The sequence below is a fragment of the Hippoglossus stenolepis genome, chromosome 19 (assembly GCF_022539355.2).
Source record: "Hippoglossus stenolepis isolate QCI-W04-F060 chromosome 19, HSTE1.2, whole genome shotgun sequence".
NCBI classification, from domain to species: Eukaryota; Metazoa; Chordata; class Actinopteri; order Pleuronectiformes; family Pleuronectidae; genus Hippoglossus; species Hippoglossus stenolepis.
The window spans coordinates 18,016,925-18,037,688 of NC_061501.1; the positions used below are offsets into that span (position 1 = coordinate 18,016,925).

The window sequence follows — 20,764 nt, forward strand, 5'->3', positions numbered from 1 at the left end:
TTGTTTAGGAGGTATAATTTAAAAAAATATATATTGTACGTTAAAATTTGGCCTCCAATTAAAAAATAATGAGTCATAATTTGGATGGAACGATTTACACGACTAATTGCCTTTATTAATCATGCGTAATTAACTTGATCCCCAATTATGAAAAGGGATCGAAATGTGAAGTTATCTTTGCTCATCACAAGAAGTGCTGCAGTCTTTAAAATCAGGTGAATGATGTTTGTGTGGATTGGTGAATATTTATACATGTTTATTATATCCAGTTGCATCATGGGATATACAGGATCCAGAGTTTGAGGTGCATGATTCATACTCTGCACTAAAAGCCATGACGTCTTACCATTTCATTAATAATCTGCCCCCCCCACATCTTTGTGAAAGTGACAAATAAAATTACAAGAGTGCCTCTTTAAAGTTTCAGAGATAATAAAATGTTCCCATTCATGGAAACTAAAGAGGAGATCTAAGATTCATTTTGTAAACTGCCCAGCATGAAATTAAACACAAAATAAAAGATGAGGTATCTTAATCCACAGCAAGAGGACAATTTGAAGTAATTTCACTTGGAAAATTACAAGTGATTAGCCGAATCAAAACTAATTATTCGTTGGCCAATCATGTAATTGATCATCCGTGGGCGATGTGGCCACGCCGGATGTGTTTTTGATAAACCTAAAAGGTTCTGTGTGTGTGATTCGATAACAGTTTCACAGAGGTGCCTGGTATCCAGGGTTCAGTGGGGCTGGGCTGTGTCGCTCCTGCTCTCTACACGGACTCCAGAGACTGCTGATTGTGGCGTTTTGAGGGCTTCATTGCCATTCAGATCAAGAGGAACCGTTCTCTCAGCGAATTAGCTTGATCAGTCCTCCCTGGAGGGGTGGAGGTAGGGAGGGGGGAGGCAGGAAACAAGGGGAGTGTATAAAGAGAGAGCTGTGAGATATACGCTGGGCACACCGAGAATAATGTGTTCCCTGAAAATGTTGAATGTTTGTTGGTTTAACCCTCTGGTTGTACCACTGATGTTCCCTGACACTCAACAAAGCTGTCACTGCAAGGAATTCCAATTCCTTAATGAAAGCACTGGTGTCCTATGTTTAGTGCACAGAACAAGTCGCTGCAGATGGTCACTTGCCTACTGGTGACATCTCGGGGACGCTGGCCCGGTACGGTCCCTCCAGGAACTTTGGCTCGTTGTCGTTGATGTCTTGAACCTTGATTACAAATTCAGATTCGGGCTCGAGCGGCCGATTGGAGCTCATGTCAACAGCCTGGGCGCGCAGGGTGTAGTAAGGCTTCTCCTCCCTGTCAAGACTCCTTAAGGCATGGATGTCCCCTGTTGTCTGGTCAATTGTGAAAATGGAGCCGGCCCCGTCCCCCGAGAGAGTGTACTTCACCACACTGTCCCCCTTATCAAGGTCAGTGTGCAGCTGCAAGACAAAAGATGGGAAAGACAGGTTGAGTGCAAACATTGGCACAGATAATGATTCATTGAAAGCACTGGGGAAGAGCTGTCAAAGAACTGTATTTCACGCAGACAGTCGAGGAAAGTGACTGCGCATCAAAGAGCAAATTCATGTTTCGGCAAAGATCTGCAAAACACTAAGTCATGAGGAAAAGACTTCCAGAACGTCCCTCAGATTAATGAGGCTAAATCTCTGATAAGTAATATATTCCCTGTGAAGTGCAATTATGCTGCAGTGACATGTCTTCAACGTTGTGAACTCATTTCTATTCAAGCATGACTATTATCTGAGAGAGGAGATGGTAGCTTCTTTTCTCAAAGCGAGAGGGAGAGATCAGAAAACTGGAGGTAAACATTCGCTCTCCACAAGAACAGTTTCTAATACATTCAGCTGACAGCCGAGGTCTGTGACCAGATGACTCTCTGCGCGGTTTCAAAAATATCACCACTGCAGTCAGAGAGCAGCTTTGTTAATATAGATCCAGGGCGGCTCTCTTAGTACAAGACAAACACATTCTGTGCTGTTGGCAGAAAGCCTATTGATAGAGTTATGTTTACCTCCCTGCAGAGATCAGTTATGCAATTCAAAGCATTTTAAATATTTAAGGGCTGTAATGCAAAGTGATCATCACCACAGTATGGATATGGATTTTTGGCCTTCTTATCAATCTCATGGACTTTCCAACGGCACTGTTGAGCAGCAGTCGTATTACAGGATGCACACTGAAGCAAAGGCAACGTCTATTGAGTTTTTCACTTCCATAATTCAAAGCTCCTCAAGCCAAATCGTCTCGATCGCTAAAAAAACAAGATGCACGTTGGATAAATCTTTGTAAAAGATGGTTTCGGTCATTTTTCATAGTTCAAGGGTGAAAGGCAAGATGGCTGCACCCATATCCTGGATAATTTGGCTTCATTTCTGGAAGAACTGGACATGTTTTGTTCCTCTTTATAGTCCGTGCTCTAATTCTTCACTTGGTAATTGAGTTTGGGTTCTGTTCAAGTGCTGCTATAACTAGATGGATATTGTGACTGTTTTAGCTTCTGTTGGATGAGAACGCTCCTTTTCCATCTGTTGTCATTTGACTGAATACTAATTACTGTCCTGCAGCCATAATGACTGAGCGGATCCCCACCCTAACACTGATTTTCTTTTTTTTTAATTCAGTCTCTCTCTCACCCACTACTAGTATGCAATAATCTGCACATCGCCAATTTCCCACTGAACCTCCATCAAGGAGTTCCAGCCATGGGGAGGCGAGGAGAGACAATTTGAGATTCAGCGATAAATTCTCTGCAGGTTGTGGTTTCAAAACAGCCTAAGACGAGCAGATGCAAGCAGGAACACACTGGGAGTGATTGGTGATTCAGGGCCCCCAACGAGCATAGCATGGGATTATCGTGTTATTGCTTTTCAAGTGAATTAATTATTTTTAGTACGTGACCTTTGCCGGTTCACAACTACAGCCCAAAAACATTTCCTGTAAATACCATAAACATTTCAAATTTAGATTTAAATTTGTCATTGTGTTAATACCATGAATAATTTCCCTCCTCTATAAACCAAAGGAACAGATTAAACACTGAACATCTTTATTCATCCTTATCCAGTTGTATATGTTCAGGCAGATGTTGTTATTGTTAAAAACACATTTCAGGTGATGCTGAAGAATATTATGAATGAGACAATGATGAAGCCCAATACATGTAACACCATTCACCCCTATTTCAAATCTGTATCCTCTAAAACTTGCTTTAGTCTGGCACCGGAGCTGAAGAGCCACAATTATTACCATAATTACTATTTTAAATGTTCCCTAGCGATGCCCAGGTTTAATGAGCTTTAATATGATGTGTCACTTATGATTAACAATGAGAAAGTAGGGCACCAGCTTATTAGTAAATATGTCCATAAAACAATTTTTATAGCAACGTATGATTTACTCAACGTCCAGACTTCTGGCCAGAAAGAAAGAGAAGGATTTATCTCCTGTTAGTTACCTGAGTGGCTCTTTCATGGGTCTGGTTCATGACATAAAGTGTTAACCCACCTAAATATGAATATACAAGTATCGACTAATTTAACATTAACAGATTTCTGAAATACCTACAGCTGCAAGAAATGTGCCTGGACCTGCATTGCTCAAATGTGAAGCCATACGCAGTTGGAGGAGCCTTTTCCATGGCTCAGACATTGATGGTCCGTTACTTTAAAAATAAATGCAGACAGAAAAGGCAAAAATAATTGTAGCCTGAGCCTCGAAAAACCAGAAAACAGCGAGAGATTCTTTTTTACATCAGCAGGGGATTTACTACACTGAAACTGCCAACACTCATTCAATAAGACACAAAACAAAAACCACTGCCATAACTTTGGGAGCAAGAAGCACTAGATCTTTTTCTCACAGAAGCCGTTTTGACATGAAATAGTAGGTAAATGCAGGAGTAACTAATCACATTAAGTTATCTTCAGTACATAAATAGAAGCTCCATTATTGTTATTAATAAACCCTGCGTTCACCTGCTATTTCATGTTAAAATGGCTACTGTGAAGAAAGGCCTGTAACAGTAATGCATCGAAGAAGCTCATCCTTGACCTGTTTCATTCTCTCCAGGACGACTAAATGATAATTAATTAGGGCTTCTGGTTTTTTAACGTGTCCTTAATTAAAATAATTCAAAATATGCTCTGGGCCATTTGTCTTTTTATTACAGCTTGTCTACGGTGCCACTCCGGGAAGTAACACAGAGTAAAAGGTGATTTCAAAATGTAAATATCTTTATGAATTTGTAGGATTACGTAGCACGTTAATCCTCCCACCTGTGTAAGGACGTGGGGTTAAAGGTGAGTTATGGAAAACTACAGAGGAACCAAGACTGATGGACAACTGATATAAGGACATAAGATGCAGGAACAAGGGAACAGAGGGTTTCACTAACACCCTAACTTTTAGGCAAGTATGGGCTTCCCCTGACTTTTAGAGATGCTACAAGGAGAAAAGATGAGGAAACAAGGGAACAAGGGAGTATTTACTAACTACCTTACTACGTAATTACCTACCTACCTTCTTACCTAACCACCTAACTACCTAACTAACTAACTAACGAGCTGTGGAACACAGTGGGAGGCATTTTTTATAGTTTCTTAGAAAGAAGACAAGATAGTAGAACTAACTAACCATCTAACTAACCAACCAAATAACTAACTAACTGAATAACTAACTAACTAACCAATTAACGTACTAAATAACAAACCAATTACATAACTAACTTACTAACTAATTGACCAACTAACAGGTTATCTGCGCTACACATCCAAGGAAGGGAGCACAGTACCTAGAAGGAGACAAGCTGAGGGAACAAGGGAAGGAGACATGCTTCCACAGTCCACTAGCGTACTACCTTGGTAGCCATCTTTGTTTGGGTCAATCAGGGGTCTCCCTGCTAATTTCCATGGAAAACTGATGTCAGGTAAAAACAAAACGTGACCTCATCAGGTGCTCAGAGGCAGGAGACGTTTGACAGGAAGAGTCCAGGCTGTCAGACACTGAAGCTAACTGATGCTAACATTAGCCCATGCTCAGAACCTGCTGTTAGCATGAGAAGAGGAGAAGCTAATCAATGGAGGCAAAACAAATACACACTGCTGGGTGATAAGTTTTTGAAGTTTCACCTAATGGAGAGTGTGGTGAGCAGTAAAACACACACAGTCCACAGCAGGACTCACCTGTAGCATCTACCTGCAGGGAGCTGCCTGCTGCCACACACCTGGATGCAGCACTGACTCATACTGGGACTCACTGTACATACTGGAGGGTTTTAAAGAACAATGGTGGATGAAGGAGACGCTTGTGGTGGATTACTTCTAACAGCTGGAGGGTTCTGGACAAGTTGGACATCAGGGTGGACGTCCAAAAGTTGGACACCATTTTGATTTACCTCTGCTGTGTCACGTATTACTCTGTATATTCTGTATGTGTGTGTGTGTGAGAGTGAGTAATTGAAGTTGCATGTTGATATTCTGATTTAAATCAAGCTCAAGTGAATTAAACTGAATGAAAATCGACATTTTAAGTTGTGTTGAGTTTTCATATTATTATATTAATGTGTAAAGTTTGTGGCATTTAATGTCACTTTTAATATTTTCAATTACAATTGACCTCCTAATAGAAATAACAAATAATCCTGATTAATTTGTCGATACAGGCAGGAAATTGTTATAGCAATTTCTATTCTTTTCTCTTCTCTTATGTGCTGTCCTGTGGTTGTTGGCTGCTGTGCTACTAATTTGCCTCTGACACATGTTTGGTATAAACCTGAACTTTGTGTGCTTGAGTTTTGTTTTTCTGTTTTCACTGTTATTTCCCTCTCCTCCACAATTTCATAAACCAACTGTGAATTTCCCAAATCATGTTTTTCAAACAAAGGTACAGTGAATGGAATATAATGAAAACTCACATTTTATTTCATGTCTAGTTTTAATTTCTACTTGAAGCGTTTTCCATTCTATTCTCTCATGTGCTGTGCTGTTTGGTTGTTGGCTGCTGTGCCATTATACTTGGATTTTGGCTGTGCTACTAATTTGCCTCTGACAATTGTTTTGGTATAGAACTGAACTTTTCGTGCTTGAGTTTTGTTTTTCTGTTTTCACTGCAATGTGTTATTTCTCTCTCCTCCATAAAACACTTCTCAAAAAAAACCAACGGTTAATTTCCTAAATCATATTTTTCAAACGGTAGAGGTATTATGCATGACGACACGGTGAACATGAGAGGGGCATTTTCGGGGTCTTGCACACAGAAGGAGACCAGATGGCAGATTTGACACACTTCGGAGGTGTTCCCCGACTACAAAAGGCGGGACGTTATTTCATTAGGTGCCACTCTGCGTGTGTGCCGCTGGGCCACGGTGGCTTTCATCGTGGTCGCCGCACAGCTCACTTGCTTGCGAGCATGTGTGTCGTGGTGTTATCGTCTCACCTGCTGCCTGATCGTTGATTTATTCATTTTCAAAGGGATTTTTCATCTATGCTACGATTCAAATTAGGGGAATACTCTGAGCTGGAATGGTTGTCGAACCTTTGAGGTGGCACGTGACTAAAATGGCGACTACGTGGTCATTTCAGATGACGGCACGAAGGTTTTCTGTATTTGTTGATGTGTGACACTGATGGTTTTTGCTCTTCCTGCCTCTAACATGTCTTCTGTCTACATACAGATTCATTTCTATTATTTACTATTCCAATCCGTTCTTTTCTCTGCTTCTTGGGTTGAGGCCATTGAGCCATTATCTGCGTGCGAGTCGGGCTTTTGTCGACCTGTGCCCGTGCTGTTGGCAATGGTTGTAAATTTTGGAATATTGTTTTGTCGAAAAATGGTTCCACTGTCTCCTATTAACGTTCCTGCGTCATGAAGGTTGTGAAGTGCGTATCTGAGCAGAACTCATCATAGTGATACATCATCGTGTGATTGTGTGAGATAACAATTCACTGACTTGCTTTTAAGTGAGGCTGCAGAGCAATAATTACTAATTGTGAGTCGGAGTGATAGTTCTCATAGGTCTGTAATGATTCTCTCATTAACTTTTTACTGTGACTCTAGGATATGGGTTTTTATGGCTTATAGCTTCATATTACATAAACAAAACACAACAATTACATTTTCAGTCGAGCAAAATGAAAGAGAACTATTTTTTTGCGGGGCTATTGCTGACAGCGGTTTGTTTTCAGAATCTCTTGCCCTCAGGTGCTCCCCAGAAAGTTGTGTTTCCAGGTTTGCCGTCTTTAATAAAACAAGCTGTCTTCCAGTACTTTATATTTTAGTGAGAGAGTAGCTGGGAAATCTGCTCCGATTGCTCTTCTGTTTACTGTCGTTCATCCATTATCCATCTTGTTTCCTATTGTTTCGTAATCCTGTAATCTTCTGCAATCCGGTATCTGCGACCTCATTATACGAGATTATCTCAAGATTTTTTTGTGTTGCAGATTCGCTCAAACTGTTGCGTCCTATTAGACGGGATGGGACGACACACAACGCACAACGGGCTCATTCTCAGGCATTGTGAAAGCGGTTGCTCTGCGCTCGTGGCGTACGAGAGAGATCAGAGCGGCAGACGGACTGCTGCAACAGTGTTGTCATAGCGGACTCCGCATTCTTCTAACTACACCCGGCCAACAAAAACACACACAAGTGGGTGCACGCAACAACAGCATCATTAAACACCTGCGTACATCTCATGCAATCCAGTACAAATTGCCAGCAATAAACACTATTGTGATAGTATTATGTTCCATTTGTCTTGACATGTATTGGGATTGTAACTGAATTATATTACGAGATGTCCATCCTTATTCTCCTGCTCACTCCTGTGGGATTAAATAATAAACACCTAACAGTGAAGTTTCTACCCCGTAGTGCTGAATCCGCATGTTTGTGACTCACTCTAAAAAATCTACTGCGGGCCACTTGCTTTCCGAATGGTTCAGGTGTGATGGTTTCCGTCATGTACGAGGCTGCACAAAGAATTTGAGGACGAATGGAGAGAAAATGACACAGATTATTGAAAAGATAGTAATTTTCATATTACAGTGGTTGTTGTTCACAGACTCTTGAAGCAGCACAGTGCGGGATTGGGCCTCGGTGTTTCCTGCGCTGCCGGCGGATCATATTGTGTTGACTGAATAAATTATCACTTTGTATTCATGATTAAGCAGGAGTTCACATTGGCTGTCCTTTTGACTGGCAATAACTAACAAACAAACACAAACAAGTACCCAGGGGAGGTACCTGGAAACATTTAGGGTGAACACCAAATGCAAATAAAAAGAGAATAGGCACATTGTGTCATTAATTAGAACTGCAGGTTGACTGATATTAATTAAAAATCCCATTACTCTCACAATGGCAATGCATCTTATAAAAAGACTTGTTAATAGGGAAGCAGACGACGGCTTCTTTTAAAGTACAACACACCCATTGGGCTCGTTAGACAAGAGGCAGACTCGTCCTTATTAAAGGTGTCAAAAGAAAGTAAGTGACTTCACGACAGAGACGGAGAGAACATGTCAGGTTCTTTTCTTGTAACAGTTGTTGCCAATTTATAACACGGAGAATCAACAAAATGGAGTGTGTGCATGCAGAATCAGAATGATGGAGTTAGTGATAACCGTATGTAAATTCAAACAAGCACACATACATCTGGTTAGCATAAAGCATAAAGCCTGCTCCTACAGACGAGAGCGGGATCATATGCACATATATTACGGTGAAAATGTCCCAACACTCCAATTTTTCATGATACGCATAATTAGCAAGATGTGCTGCTCAGGGTACCCGTTGATGTGACGGCTATAAAAAGAAACAGGTAGCGCAAGGAACCGAAATAAGATTCCTGTTACCATCCGAACCTCGTGCCATCTGTTTGAGTAATTATATTTGCATTCGTTAATTTAGTTTTAGTTTTTCAACATGCCAAGAAGCACTGTCAGACACCTCAGGTTAACATTTCACTTTGTTAAAACTTTTGGCACATGGATGTTTCACTGATCCTGAAGTTGTTCAGAGTTTTCCATAATCTCGTTTTGCCAGGGTATCTCGGGTTGTCCGTCCGTTTGTCTGTCTCTTTGTGAACAAGATATCTCAAACCTTGAGGGAACTTCTTCAAATTTGGTACAAACATTCAATAGAACTCAATGATCACCTGATCAGAATCAGTTGCTGTGACCTTTTGGATGTGATTTCTCAGGAACATATCCAGTCTTTGTTCACCTGGACTCACTGACCTCTTTAACACTTTGAATCAAAGATGAACTGATTAGATTTCAGTGGCCAACAGCTATGGTGCCCTCATACGAGTCTGAAAAATAATGTATGCAGTATGTTCTCGCTATCAATAGGCCGTCTTTGAGGCAATGAAGATGGCCAGCCGTTGCATCCGCAGTGTCATGGTGCAGTGCATCAGCGCCGTTGTCAAAGAAAATATCGGCAGGCCCATTATTCATTTCTTATTAATCATCAGTGCAAAATGCGTTTATTGACTGAATTGACCTGATGCTACTCAACTACTGGTTGGAATGGAGGAAAATGGAAGCTCCTCTCAGCGGCTGTTGAAAAGCCACATCTTTACGAGTAATGATCGTTCAGCACAGGGAATTCTCGACTGAGAGAGGATGGTGTTGGTGTGATTTTTTTTTTTTTTAATACCTTCTGGATTTGCAGCACATGGTCCCTCGTTGACAATGACCATGCAGTAAACTCGCATATTGATTAATTTGTGTGATTTTCAGCGGAGAACGTAACCAGCCTCTGTAGAGAAAGCTGTAATTGGATTTCTGCAGACCAGGATTATGTGGAGCTCGTCTCAGGCATGCATATGGAAAACGCAACTCTCTGCTGAAAGCAAGCCAACATTAGCCAAAGAACCCTGCACCAGCGAGTATATCAACCAGTTTGTTAGGTACCTTTTATACAAGGTAGCCCTGACCTCTGACTGGTATCATAAAGCTGTTTAATGTATTATCACATTCATTCTGATGAGTCTTTGGTGGGTTACACTTTAAGCGAAACTGGGGCACATACTATATATAGTGTATGTTTCCCGTCAGGATTCACGTTGTGTTAATCAGTCAATATCCATGTGTGAGCAGATCTATTTTCACACTGCTATTCATTAGCTCTGAAACTACCCTTCAATCCTACAGCCCGCTGTCCTAGAAACCCAGTGCAGTGATGACAGAGTGGAGGTATGTTGGCATGTGGGCTTTATGTTATAGCTCGTTCACTGCATTGCCAGACCTCTCTCTCTCTCTGTTGTGTGTGTGTCTGTGTCTGTGTTTGTGTGTGTGTGTGTGTGTGTGTGTGTGTGTGTGTGTGTGTGCGCCATGTCATACCACATTATGACTACTGATTGAGTGGTAAGTTCTTGCAGGTAGTTGGTGTTCTGGTGAGCTGCTGATGGAAAGAAAACACTGTCAAATGCAGCAAGCTTATTATAGCTGATCGATATTGGCTCGCGACCCATTTCTTAGCTGCTGACAGCTCCCAGCTCGCTATCTGGGTTGTGTCATGCCTCAGTCAGGTAATAGGGATGGAGGTAAAAAAAAAAAAGAAAAGAAAGCCCACATATGCACTGGAGTGTAGGGATGTGTGTGTGTGAGTGAGAGAGAGAGGGAGAGGGAGGAGAGAGAGACGGGGAGGGAGGGAGAGAAATCTTGGGAAGATGGAGAAAGGACAAAATGGAATAGATTGACAGATAAGGCCCAGGGTGTGTGACAACAAATAGAAACCGTAGCTTATATTCACCTCTAAAGCTGTATTAGTGCAGGTCAGTGCTCTGAACACCTCACCTGCTGTTGTAAACAGGCGACTACATTCACTGTTTGCACATTGAGGAAGTTTGTAACCATGACTGTTGATAGAACCGTTATTTAAGTCACAGATCGTATGACCTCTGCTTTCAGATTAATTTGGGATATTGTCTTTTGCATAACAAACAACACGGTGCTCGGCTGATTTTTGATATATCACATTAATGTACATGATTGTTATTGATTATCTCGGAGACTCGGGTTAAGGCTTGATTCCCTTTTCTCATATCACACTTGATTAAACAATACAGTGATATTAATACAACGTACAGAATGCAATTTTCTACCCAGAATCACAACAATATTCCCTATCAATGTCAAGATTTGAATGGAAATATGTTGACCACGCTGGTAAGTGATACAGATTGGAACATTAGCCCACCATTTGGAAATATGATTCAGGCAATTCAGGAGAAAAGTCCATTACCCACGAGGACAAAATATATGAAATGTATTACTTTGGCAGGACAGATGAATGGTATCATTAGCTTTTATTTCAGGTGTTCTTTCCAGAATTTCTCGCGACATTCATCATCAACATGCATTACAATTGTAAATGTCCTCAACCTCTTAATATGTTCTAACGAGCAGCTGAATCACTGGCACACCTCATGCATAATCTTCACGAGAGCCATCCTTTTAAATTACACTACATCTGACATTGAATTACTCAGGCAACATATTTTCCGGATGACTAAAATCATTTGGGAGCATTTTAAAGGGAAGAGCACTTCTACCAATTCTGCTCTGTTCTTTCCTTCACATCCATTTCGACATATTTTCATATTGCTTAGTACGTGTTACTACCTTTGTGTCAGATCTTTAACAGGCTTTATGGATCACGGCTTAAACAAGAATATTGTTGTTTGGCATTTTGCTCAGGCGGTTCATGTCGCAGCCTTTCCTAGCGATAGGTCACTGAATAAACACAGAGCAGTACAGCACCAAGCAATCAGGTCATGAAGCCTGTTCTTTTGGAGGTGATGTTTATTAGCTGCTGGCTTGCACTTTGTTTCACTGAAGTATTTAACAACAGTGGCTATCATCATCACGCCGTGTAAACGGGTTTGCTGCTTTCATAAGGGCCTCTTTAGGTTTTGAAGCATTTTACAGCTTAATTCTGGAGCGTTTAAACCGAGCCACATTTAACTACGTGGAACCGCTATCACCAGTAAGGCTGGTGAATTTCATGTGGTCAGATGATGGAATCTTTCCTGGTCGGGCCCGGTGCGTAAGTCTTGTTGAAAAGGTTTTTATGTCCTTCTTATGGCTCCTTATTGAGAGATTAAATTGCCGGCTTCACATCAGTGATAAATCTCCGCCAGGTGTGGGGAGGGACTGGCGGGAAGAGCCATCAATAAAAAGAAGGATGGCCATTCCCTGTCAGGCAGGAAGCGACGGAATAAACAAGTTGTGGGAGAAACAGCGCTGCCCTTTCTAGCAAAAGTGGTTTATTGACTTTTATTTAAATGAGCGACCTTTTGTGCAAGTGTAAGAAATGAGGCGTTGGACCATGCCCCTGCATGCCACGTGCTGTATTGCAGTAAAGGGTATGGAGAAACTTTTTCTTTCCTCTTTTTGGGTCCCTAAGTGTGACCATCAAAAACTGATTTGGATTTCTCTTTAACCTTCAGTGATGTGATGTTACGGGTACGATATTTGCTCTCAGAACCTAATGGCTGGAGCGTTTGGTGATTTTTATGGAACTGATTCCCTGACTGCATTTTCTTGCCAAGTGTATAATTTGTTTAGTCCCCCTTTGAGAGAGGCTCGCTCATTTCCTTTGCTATCATGTTTCCAATGTTGAAAGAATAATAAATAAAAAAATTATCTCGAGCCCGTGTTGCTCATATGTTGGTCCAATCGCCCGTCAGCGAGATTGCAAAGGATATGACTGACAAATGGTATCGGGTGTCCCGTCCATTCTCTATCTATCTCTATCTTTTTTCATAAACAAAGTGTACAAATCTTATTTTATTTCCTTTTTGCCGTGCTGTTCACTCATACATCACAGTGACACCCTGTATTCTGCGTTTTGTAGCATCCACTCAGAGAAGTCCCTGCATTGTTGGTGATGGCAAGACCGAGACACGCATTTCTTTTGATTACACCTCCTCTGGTAGTAAGTGGTCATTATAATATTTATAATGCATCGAAATGACAAGCAACGCTTATTTAAGTGGATTCTGAATTGCCACGTTGCTATAATTCTAGAGAAAATGTGTCAAACAGCAATTCATGACCGTTATGTGAGAGTGCCACGATGCTGGAGAATAGCTGCTGAACTCTTTAAAAGAGTGAGAGGAAGCAGCTGCCACAAAAGGTAGATTTTTTCTTGCAGATAATCGCTGCTCGGCAGAGGAAAGGACTCGGCATTATCTAATTGTGAGGGCAAAGGGTGTTGCATTAACCCGCTTAAGCCTTCTTGGTTTTAATTGCTAATCTGCAATAATGTGGTTGTTGTCAACAGCAGATTGTCAGAAGTTTCACTACACGAAGGCTTAAAAGTGAATAGTTGGTGCTCAGCGTGTTCTCGTGGTTCCTTTGCATCTCGAATGAGAGAATGATTATTTATGATTTCTTTTGTTCTTAGAGGAAAACACTAAATTCTAATGTGTTAATCTCTCTGTTTGTTCGGTGTTAGTGGCACTTGAGCTCGGGGTCGTCACACAACTCGAACCTGGAATAAGTGCTGTAAAACCTTTTCTAAATATTCTTGCCAGACCACTTTGTCTTTATTTAGTTCAGGTCCACTGTGGTATCAATAACAAGTAAATTTGATTCACTCTTAAGTAGCAGTTTCATCTTCCGCAGAGAAATCTTAGTAGTGAACAGACTCTTGCAGACTGACGTTCACTTGCCCTTGAGCTTGGCCCTTGAGCAGTTGCTCCACATTAATGACAGCAGTAGTAGAGCTGAGGACCATGTTGGATCGTGTCCTGACCTTATTTACACCTCAGGGAGTAAAGAGGATAATTAAATAAGTAGTGTAAGTACAGCTCCGAGTTGTGACCGTATCATTCCTCTCACGTTCCGTGTCTGTCACCGCAGCTTCCTTGATGAAGAGGCTGTATATATATAAATTCTACCATGAATATTGAGATGGAGTATTGTTTGTCTGTAAAATCAATATGAATATATCAAAGCACTTCTTGTTTTTCACTGATAGACACTTTGAGGTTTGTTCTTAAATTGGGTCACAGGCATTTAATGGTATAAAAGGCTGAGTCTAAATTAAATCTCTTGCTTTATTTTGTAGTCATAGCATACAAGTGGAAGTGCAGACCAGGCATATTTTCCTCCCGCTGTCACAGAAGGAACGAAATGTTGCTTTGCTTGCACTCATTAATCTAAAATAGACCAGACAGCATGTAAAGAAGGAGGTTTTTTTGCTTCTTCTGCTTTTTTTCTTGCCTATATTTACCTAACATTCATATTAATGCATCACAGGAAGAGGTGTGCACATTGTTTGTGCTTTAAAATGTATGAATGAAGAATTTATACTTTCATACTGTTCACCTAGATCAGACATGTTCTTGGTTGTTAGCCTCATATGTTGTTGTGAACTCTAGTTTGATTAAATCATAGTTTTGTACAAGTTGATGACTGCAAATCTGTGTGTATATTAAAATTCAAATGAAGTTAATCAATCAACCAATACAACAAATAAAACTTAGTTAATGCACAGAGACATATTCAGTTGTTGTAATTCTAGATTGGTGCCTCAAGACTGTGCACATCAGTTTGGTGGAGAAATTAATTGGTATCAAGAAGTATTGGATCATTCTTTTTGTGGCCTGGTGATAATTGTGCCTCAACACTTCAGATGACGTAGGTCTGGTAACTATTTTAGAATCTTAATGAAAAAGAAAACAGCGGGACATCCAACGAGACATTGTTCTCAGGCAGGTGTCACTATAGCAACCCCGAGACACATTCAGGCGAATGCCACCAGTCAGTCGACAAACTTGTTGATCTTTAACTCCGGCTCTCTGACTCCCCGCTCCGTCTTTAATCGATGAGCTGCTTCCTCTGCTCCACTCTTCCTCCACCAGCGGTTGTCTAGCATTTCGTCTCCTGGCTGCCAAAACTACCACATCTTGTTCGCAACATGAATTGTGTTTTCAGTGGCTCACGCTAATTAGTCGTTAATTGACTGTTGCAATTACACTTGGCAGAGATGCATTTCATTTTGACACCCTTGAAAGGGATGTTATTGCTTTTGACATGGCAAGACTTCACCGATGTAGAAACCAGCCCAAAAGAAACCATCTCTACACCACAGATGGTAAAATATTATATTTGAGAGAAAGGAAGCTGCACAGGGAAAACAGTGCATGTGCCCCTCCTCACCTCAGACCGTGAATGAAATGCCAAAACCGAGTAATAACGCGAGGAACAATATTGATGAGCCGCATAACTCTGCAGGTCACTGAACGGAAATCGTGTTCGCAAATTACCACAATTAGCATAACTGTATCACAGGCCAACCCTTCACTGCAGCAGGAGTCATGGTTCATTAGAGGTCGTTTATTGCTCTCTGAGACGGTGCTTGATAACTCCGTCGATGACACGTCGCTGGCATCCTGCCTTCCCAGTCTCTCGGCGTTATTTAACCTCTATCCTGTTGCAGCAAGCAAAAAAGCCTGTCGCTTTAAGATTGTCCCGACAAAGACGCAGGATCGCATCTCCAAATGCTTTTCATATGGCATAGAATCAGTCAATTATTATGAAGCAGTGCAGCGGCCCAGGATTAAGTGACTTAGGAGGGCAGCAGACAGCAGCCTCCCTCCCCCTACTTTTAGCCTCAGAGACTTCCACAAACAGCATGGCTTGTCAGGGCTGATTGCAGTGGCACTGGGGCAGATAAGTCAGTCTTACTATTATCCTGTATAAGCCAGGAGTGCCAAATTACAACTTTAGCCTTAAACCCCCACAGGGGTTACTTTACGAAATGTTTTAAGCCACGGCGGAGAATATATGTATAAAGAAAATCCTACACTAAAAACATGGATGTGTGAGGTTTTTGAGCAGCTCACAAAAAGAAGAGTGTCTGATGGGATGCATGTGTATCTCAGTCTGGATTCAGGTTATTGGTTCTCTCCGCTGGCCTTTTATTGCTGTCAGCATCTTCCCCGGCTCATAACTATGATGTTCTGACAGTTTTACAAGGACTGTAGCTTAAATTTATTTCTACCACACCATCGATTCTTTCACCGTTTCACTGTCACGTGTGTCGAGCTTGTTTAACATAGAGGTGCAGGCAGGGCTCCATTAAAATATATAGATTTTCTCCTTCCTCATGACGGAGACATTAATATCTTGAAACACTAACAAGCACGGACAGTTTTACAATAAGGCCGTTATTGGATTGGAAGGTTCAGGCTCAAATGCAAAGGCAAAATGAAAATGGGTAACCTGCAACAATTGCTTTGACAGAGGGTGGGTATGTTCGTGTGATTGGATAAGGAGAGTCCTGCCTAAAGGATTTCCCCAGTGTATACATTTACATCAACTTATCAATGTATACAAATACATTGTTGTGTTTTTTTTGTTGGATTTACGCAGAATAGCTTGAAACTTAATCTACATCAGTGTATTTTTCTATTCTTTTTCTACCGCTCTCTCCATTTACCACTAATCCAATTTCTCCCGAGCTCCTTACTATGTGATTTATGACTTCTCGCCCACCATAAATAAGAGGAAAAAATAAGGCTTCTTACCTTTCCCACGTACTGCGGGTCTGACCCCATGTACTCCTCCAGTACAAAGAACTGGTTCCACACCCAGCCCCTTTTGACCCGCTGAAATCCAGCCGCCCCATTCCTCATCGGGCCCACCAAGCTCCTGGCGTGCTCCCTCCCCGTCCTGCTCCGTCCCAGCGGCGGTGAGGGTGGACGCAAAGAAGAGACTGAGCCTGCGTTGACGAGGATCCACAGGAACAGCAGCAGGCAGTCCCTTGTTAGCATTGGCGATCTGTGAGGTTCAGGCCCCCGAGTTAAAGTCCAGTGATGAGAGCTGAGCCACGTTGAAACAACTTGTGAAGGTCGTTATGGGGAATGGGCGCGTGGTGAGGCGGGGGGTGGGGGGGCTGGAACCAGATGTGGCGAAACCCACAAAGCAGTTCTCCCGGGTCTGTCAGGATCCCACTCAGAGATTTATGGAGCTCATCACCTGAAGGAAACAAAACAAATGCATAATTTAAAAAGGTTTGCAGGATCTTGAATTACCTCATTCCGCATTAGCTCCATTATATATTTATCATGCAGTGTGATTTTTCGGATCGGAGACTGTCTTGCAGCACATGTGCTCATCATGCACTGTGACTGAGGTGTTCGTAACTTTCTCTTCCTAACGACTCTCAAGCTGTTTCTGGCCCAGATTTAGTTTTTACCTTCGATGGTGGACAATACTGCTCATATTCCCAAACATGACTATAAGTATTAAAATCGTTTAACCGCTGCATCAGACACTTTTCCGGGAAGCTTGGTCTAATTAGCCAGATTACTTGTCTTGGTGAGAACAGTGACTTTATTTTTGCCGTCACTGTCACAGACCTGTCAGGGTGAGAGCTCTTCTTTGATTGTCAGCAAAGGGCACATCATGTTTTATTTATGACACTTTAATGAGAGGATGCGGATGAGCTTTTTAGCTTTTGCTGCAGTTGTCCTAGTATTTCAGTGAAACCTTGATCAAACCCTTTTCAAAATGTTGAAGTAACCGTACCATTGTTACATCAGTTGCACGGCAACCATTTGACGGTATGGAGCGATGCATTGGCAGTTCATATATCAAAATGACACGTCGGCTGTATGAGATGTCAGTGCAAAGCACCATGCTCACACTGATTTCTTTTAGATACTTTGCTTTCTCTCAGACATCACTCTGGTGAGGAGCACAACAGATTTGACAGCCGCGGCCACAGGAGATTGTTCCACTTGCTGCGGCATGTCATCTGACAGACTCCTTTCTGTCAAAGAGGGGGGGGGACTCATTCAGAAGATTACCAATATGTAATCCAGCTCACGGGCCACGCAATTGAACATTTAATTTGTTCATTCTTTCAATATGCATTGTTTATGTCTGTACTTTGGTTCGGTGGTCGTAACAATGAGATGTAAACATGGGCCGGGCCACTGCGTCGGCATGTCTTGGAGTTGTGTCTGATTTCGCATGCATGAGTAAAGAATGAGTAAACGAGAGGGTTGTCACGGAAAGAAGAAAGTCTGAGTGTGTAGTTCAGTTTCATTTCAGACAATTTAAAAACAACTCTAATCACTGTGTATAATAATATTTTCTAATAACAATAAAAGTACGTTTTAAATATATATCATTTTATATTTTATAGAAACATCAATCAAAGAAAATGCAAGTTTGCCTTTTATAAAAACAATCAAGAGAGTCCCAGCCAGCTCAGGTAGGATCTGCACCATATCTTTTATCCATTTGAAACAAAAATTATATTTATTCATATCAGATGTGCTGTGTTTGGAATAAAATAAAATAATATATATAATAGTAATTTAAAATTGTGTAATTACGCAGTTGATGCAGAGAAGAAAAATAATATTATGGAATCTGATGTTGTTCATTACTGAGCAGTCATCTATCGCACTGTTGTTGTTCACACCGTGTTTTTCGACCACATCAACACTCAAGCATCCGGCTCTGGTCTTGTTAATTGCGCCGAAAACCAGAGAAGGGACCCACACACAGTTGGATTGAATAATGGGGCTACTGGTTTCCACACCTGGCTTATTGTTTCCTCTCTCGCTCTCAATGCACTTCTAAGTCAAACAGTAATGGAAGACAGCGAGCTTCTAATTTCATAACCGGAGCCCTCATTGACATCACATTCTCTTTGATTAATCGTGCAGACTTGGAACATCGGCTTCGGAGGGAGACGACTTCAACAAGGTCACGCTGTGCACCCGGATCCATTTATTCTCTGTCACCGCAGTATCTTAGAAGTCAAAACTGATCTGCGAAGTTCTCCGTGCAAAATTGGCAGGAACTATCTGGACACGGGTCAGACATGCCTCTCCCGCAGGTCACTCCTCATTTAACATTGACATAATGGAAAATGACTGTTCCCATAATTCCTGCAAAATCACGCGGCTGCCACTGTACGGCCCTGGGAGGGCCTGATGCATATTTTATGAGAAGTTCATTAGCATGTGTCGGGCCTTCGGTTGTGAGCCTTGACCCGCGTGTCTACTTCAGATAACACGACACAGCGGGCTGACAGCGTTCCCGCACACCACCTTCAAAAAAATCAAAGAACATATGGCTAGCCGATCTGCCGCTGCAGATTGTCGCCCACGAGAGACTCCCCCCGGAAAGTTATTAGTCGTCAAGGCTGCCATGAACATGACAAACAAATAAGGAGGCATTGACTTCTGGATTGGAGGGGAGTAATGAGTCATCTGGAAAGACTTCTTGTTTTGCATAGACGTTCATTTCCTGATAGATATGTGGGCAGCGACATTTTCCTTTTCCCCCCCTTTTTGTTTTTTAGCAATTGCCGTGTTTTGCATCATGACGTGTCATTCAGAGACTTAAACAAGTCATGGTGGTTTTAATAAGGCCATGCATCTGCCTACTCACGGTTAGAACAGGAATTATTCATTGAGGAGTTTTCAAAAAGCTTTTGAAATGTTAAAAATAGAGGTGATTCTCAATATACAAAGCGTAAGGTGTAAATGAGTCATCACCTTTTTGTGTCGGTTTATGTGATGGTGTTTCACACAGAAGAGGCAAAAAAAAGCGTCGAAGGATTATCTAACCAAAGCGTGAAGTCAAACGGAGCGGAGCACTTTAAATTAATATAGATGATTCAGTCATTCATCTTATTGCATCATTTTTGCATAAACCAGCTGAAACATTTTACATTTGAGATGATGGATGTGACGATGGGATGTGTTGAGGTGAATCAATTTTTCTCACACAAAGGCACCTATGTCTTTTGCCATTTATCTACTTTTTTAAAAACGTTTGAGTAAACAGGGAACACAAATTTTGATTTGAGAAGCTTATTATTATCATCCTCAAGTTTAACATAATCATCTAATGAAGCTATGACACGATTGTTGAATCAGTATTGATGAATTCATTGCAGAACTCGTCTTTAGGCATTGGGGGTTTCTTTGAACTTCAATTAGTCCAGAAGACATAAATGTAAAGGAGTATGTTTGCATTCACTTGTATTTTCTGCTGACTCTTTAATTGTTATGATTTCATAAACATTAAATGTGCTAACCCATCCATCAAAAATCTACAATTACAAGAAAGATGAAGAAAAGACATGTACAGATGCATGTACACACAAGGGTCAGTATCATACTAGTACAGATCATATGATCGTGAACATCTGCTCATAGAAGCAGAAAAGTCTCCCCTCGTAACAACAGATTTGTGGATGTTCAGCTCCGTCACCTCAATGACCACGGTGGTGACCTCTCCTGAACTGCAGCTCGGACTGATGAGGAAATATGTGCACTGAGCAGGTGATGGAGAAAAGAAAGTGTTAGTCACTCGGGGAGATCGGTGCGAAGACGTTTCTTTTGTTTGGCGGAAGGACGACTGTGATATCAATGAAATCCTACAGGGGACGAGTGGGAGGAGAGGAGATGGAGGCGATGTAATGAAAATGGGAGTAACAACACAGCTGGCCAGTCAGGCTAAATTATCAGAGAGCACTCCATGCGTAGGCTATAGCACAAGCACAGTAACGAATAGTGAACAAGGTGGCTTTGTTAATTACTTGTATGCATTCACTCCTTTGCTTTACAGTTTAGCTTCAGCCACTGTGTAGAAACAATGTGCCTCATCCACAGCTCGGTGTAAAACAATGGCACTGAGATGCAAAGCATTTTCACAAAGGAGCAATGACACCACGCTTAAATCCGATTTGTTTAATTCTCTTTATGGTT

At 41.5% G+C, this 20,764-nt stretch overlaps 1 protein-coding gene across 1 annotated transcript in view; it reads right to left on the bottom strand.

Annotated features, from left to right (window-relative positions):
- Window positions 1-20,764, bottom strand: part of LOC118098246 (cadherin-12) — an 87,074-nt gene that overhangs the window by 39,493 nt on the left and 26,817 nt on the right. Inside the window, exons 2-3 of the mRNA XM_035141865.2 lie at window positions 16,556-17,006; window positions 1,139-1,433 (exon numbers count right to left, since the gene is read on the bottom strand). Coding sequence (XP_034997756.1) covers window positions 1,139-1,433; window positions 16,556-16,801 — 541 coding nt within the window. The 5' untranslated portion in view covers window positions 16,802-17,006. The remainder of the gene's footprint in view (window positions 1-1,138; window positions 1,434-16,555; window positions 17,007-20,764) is intronic.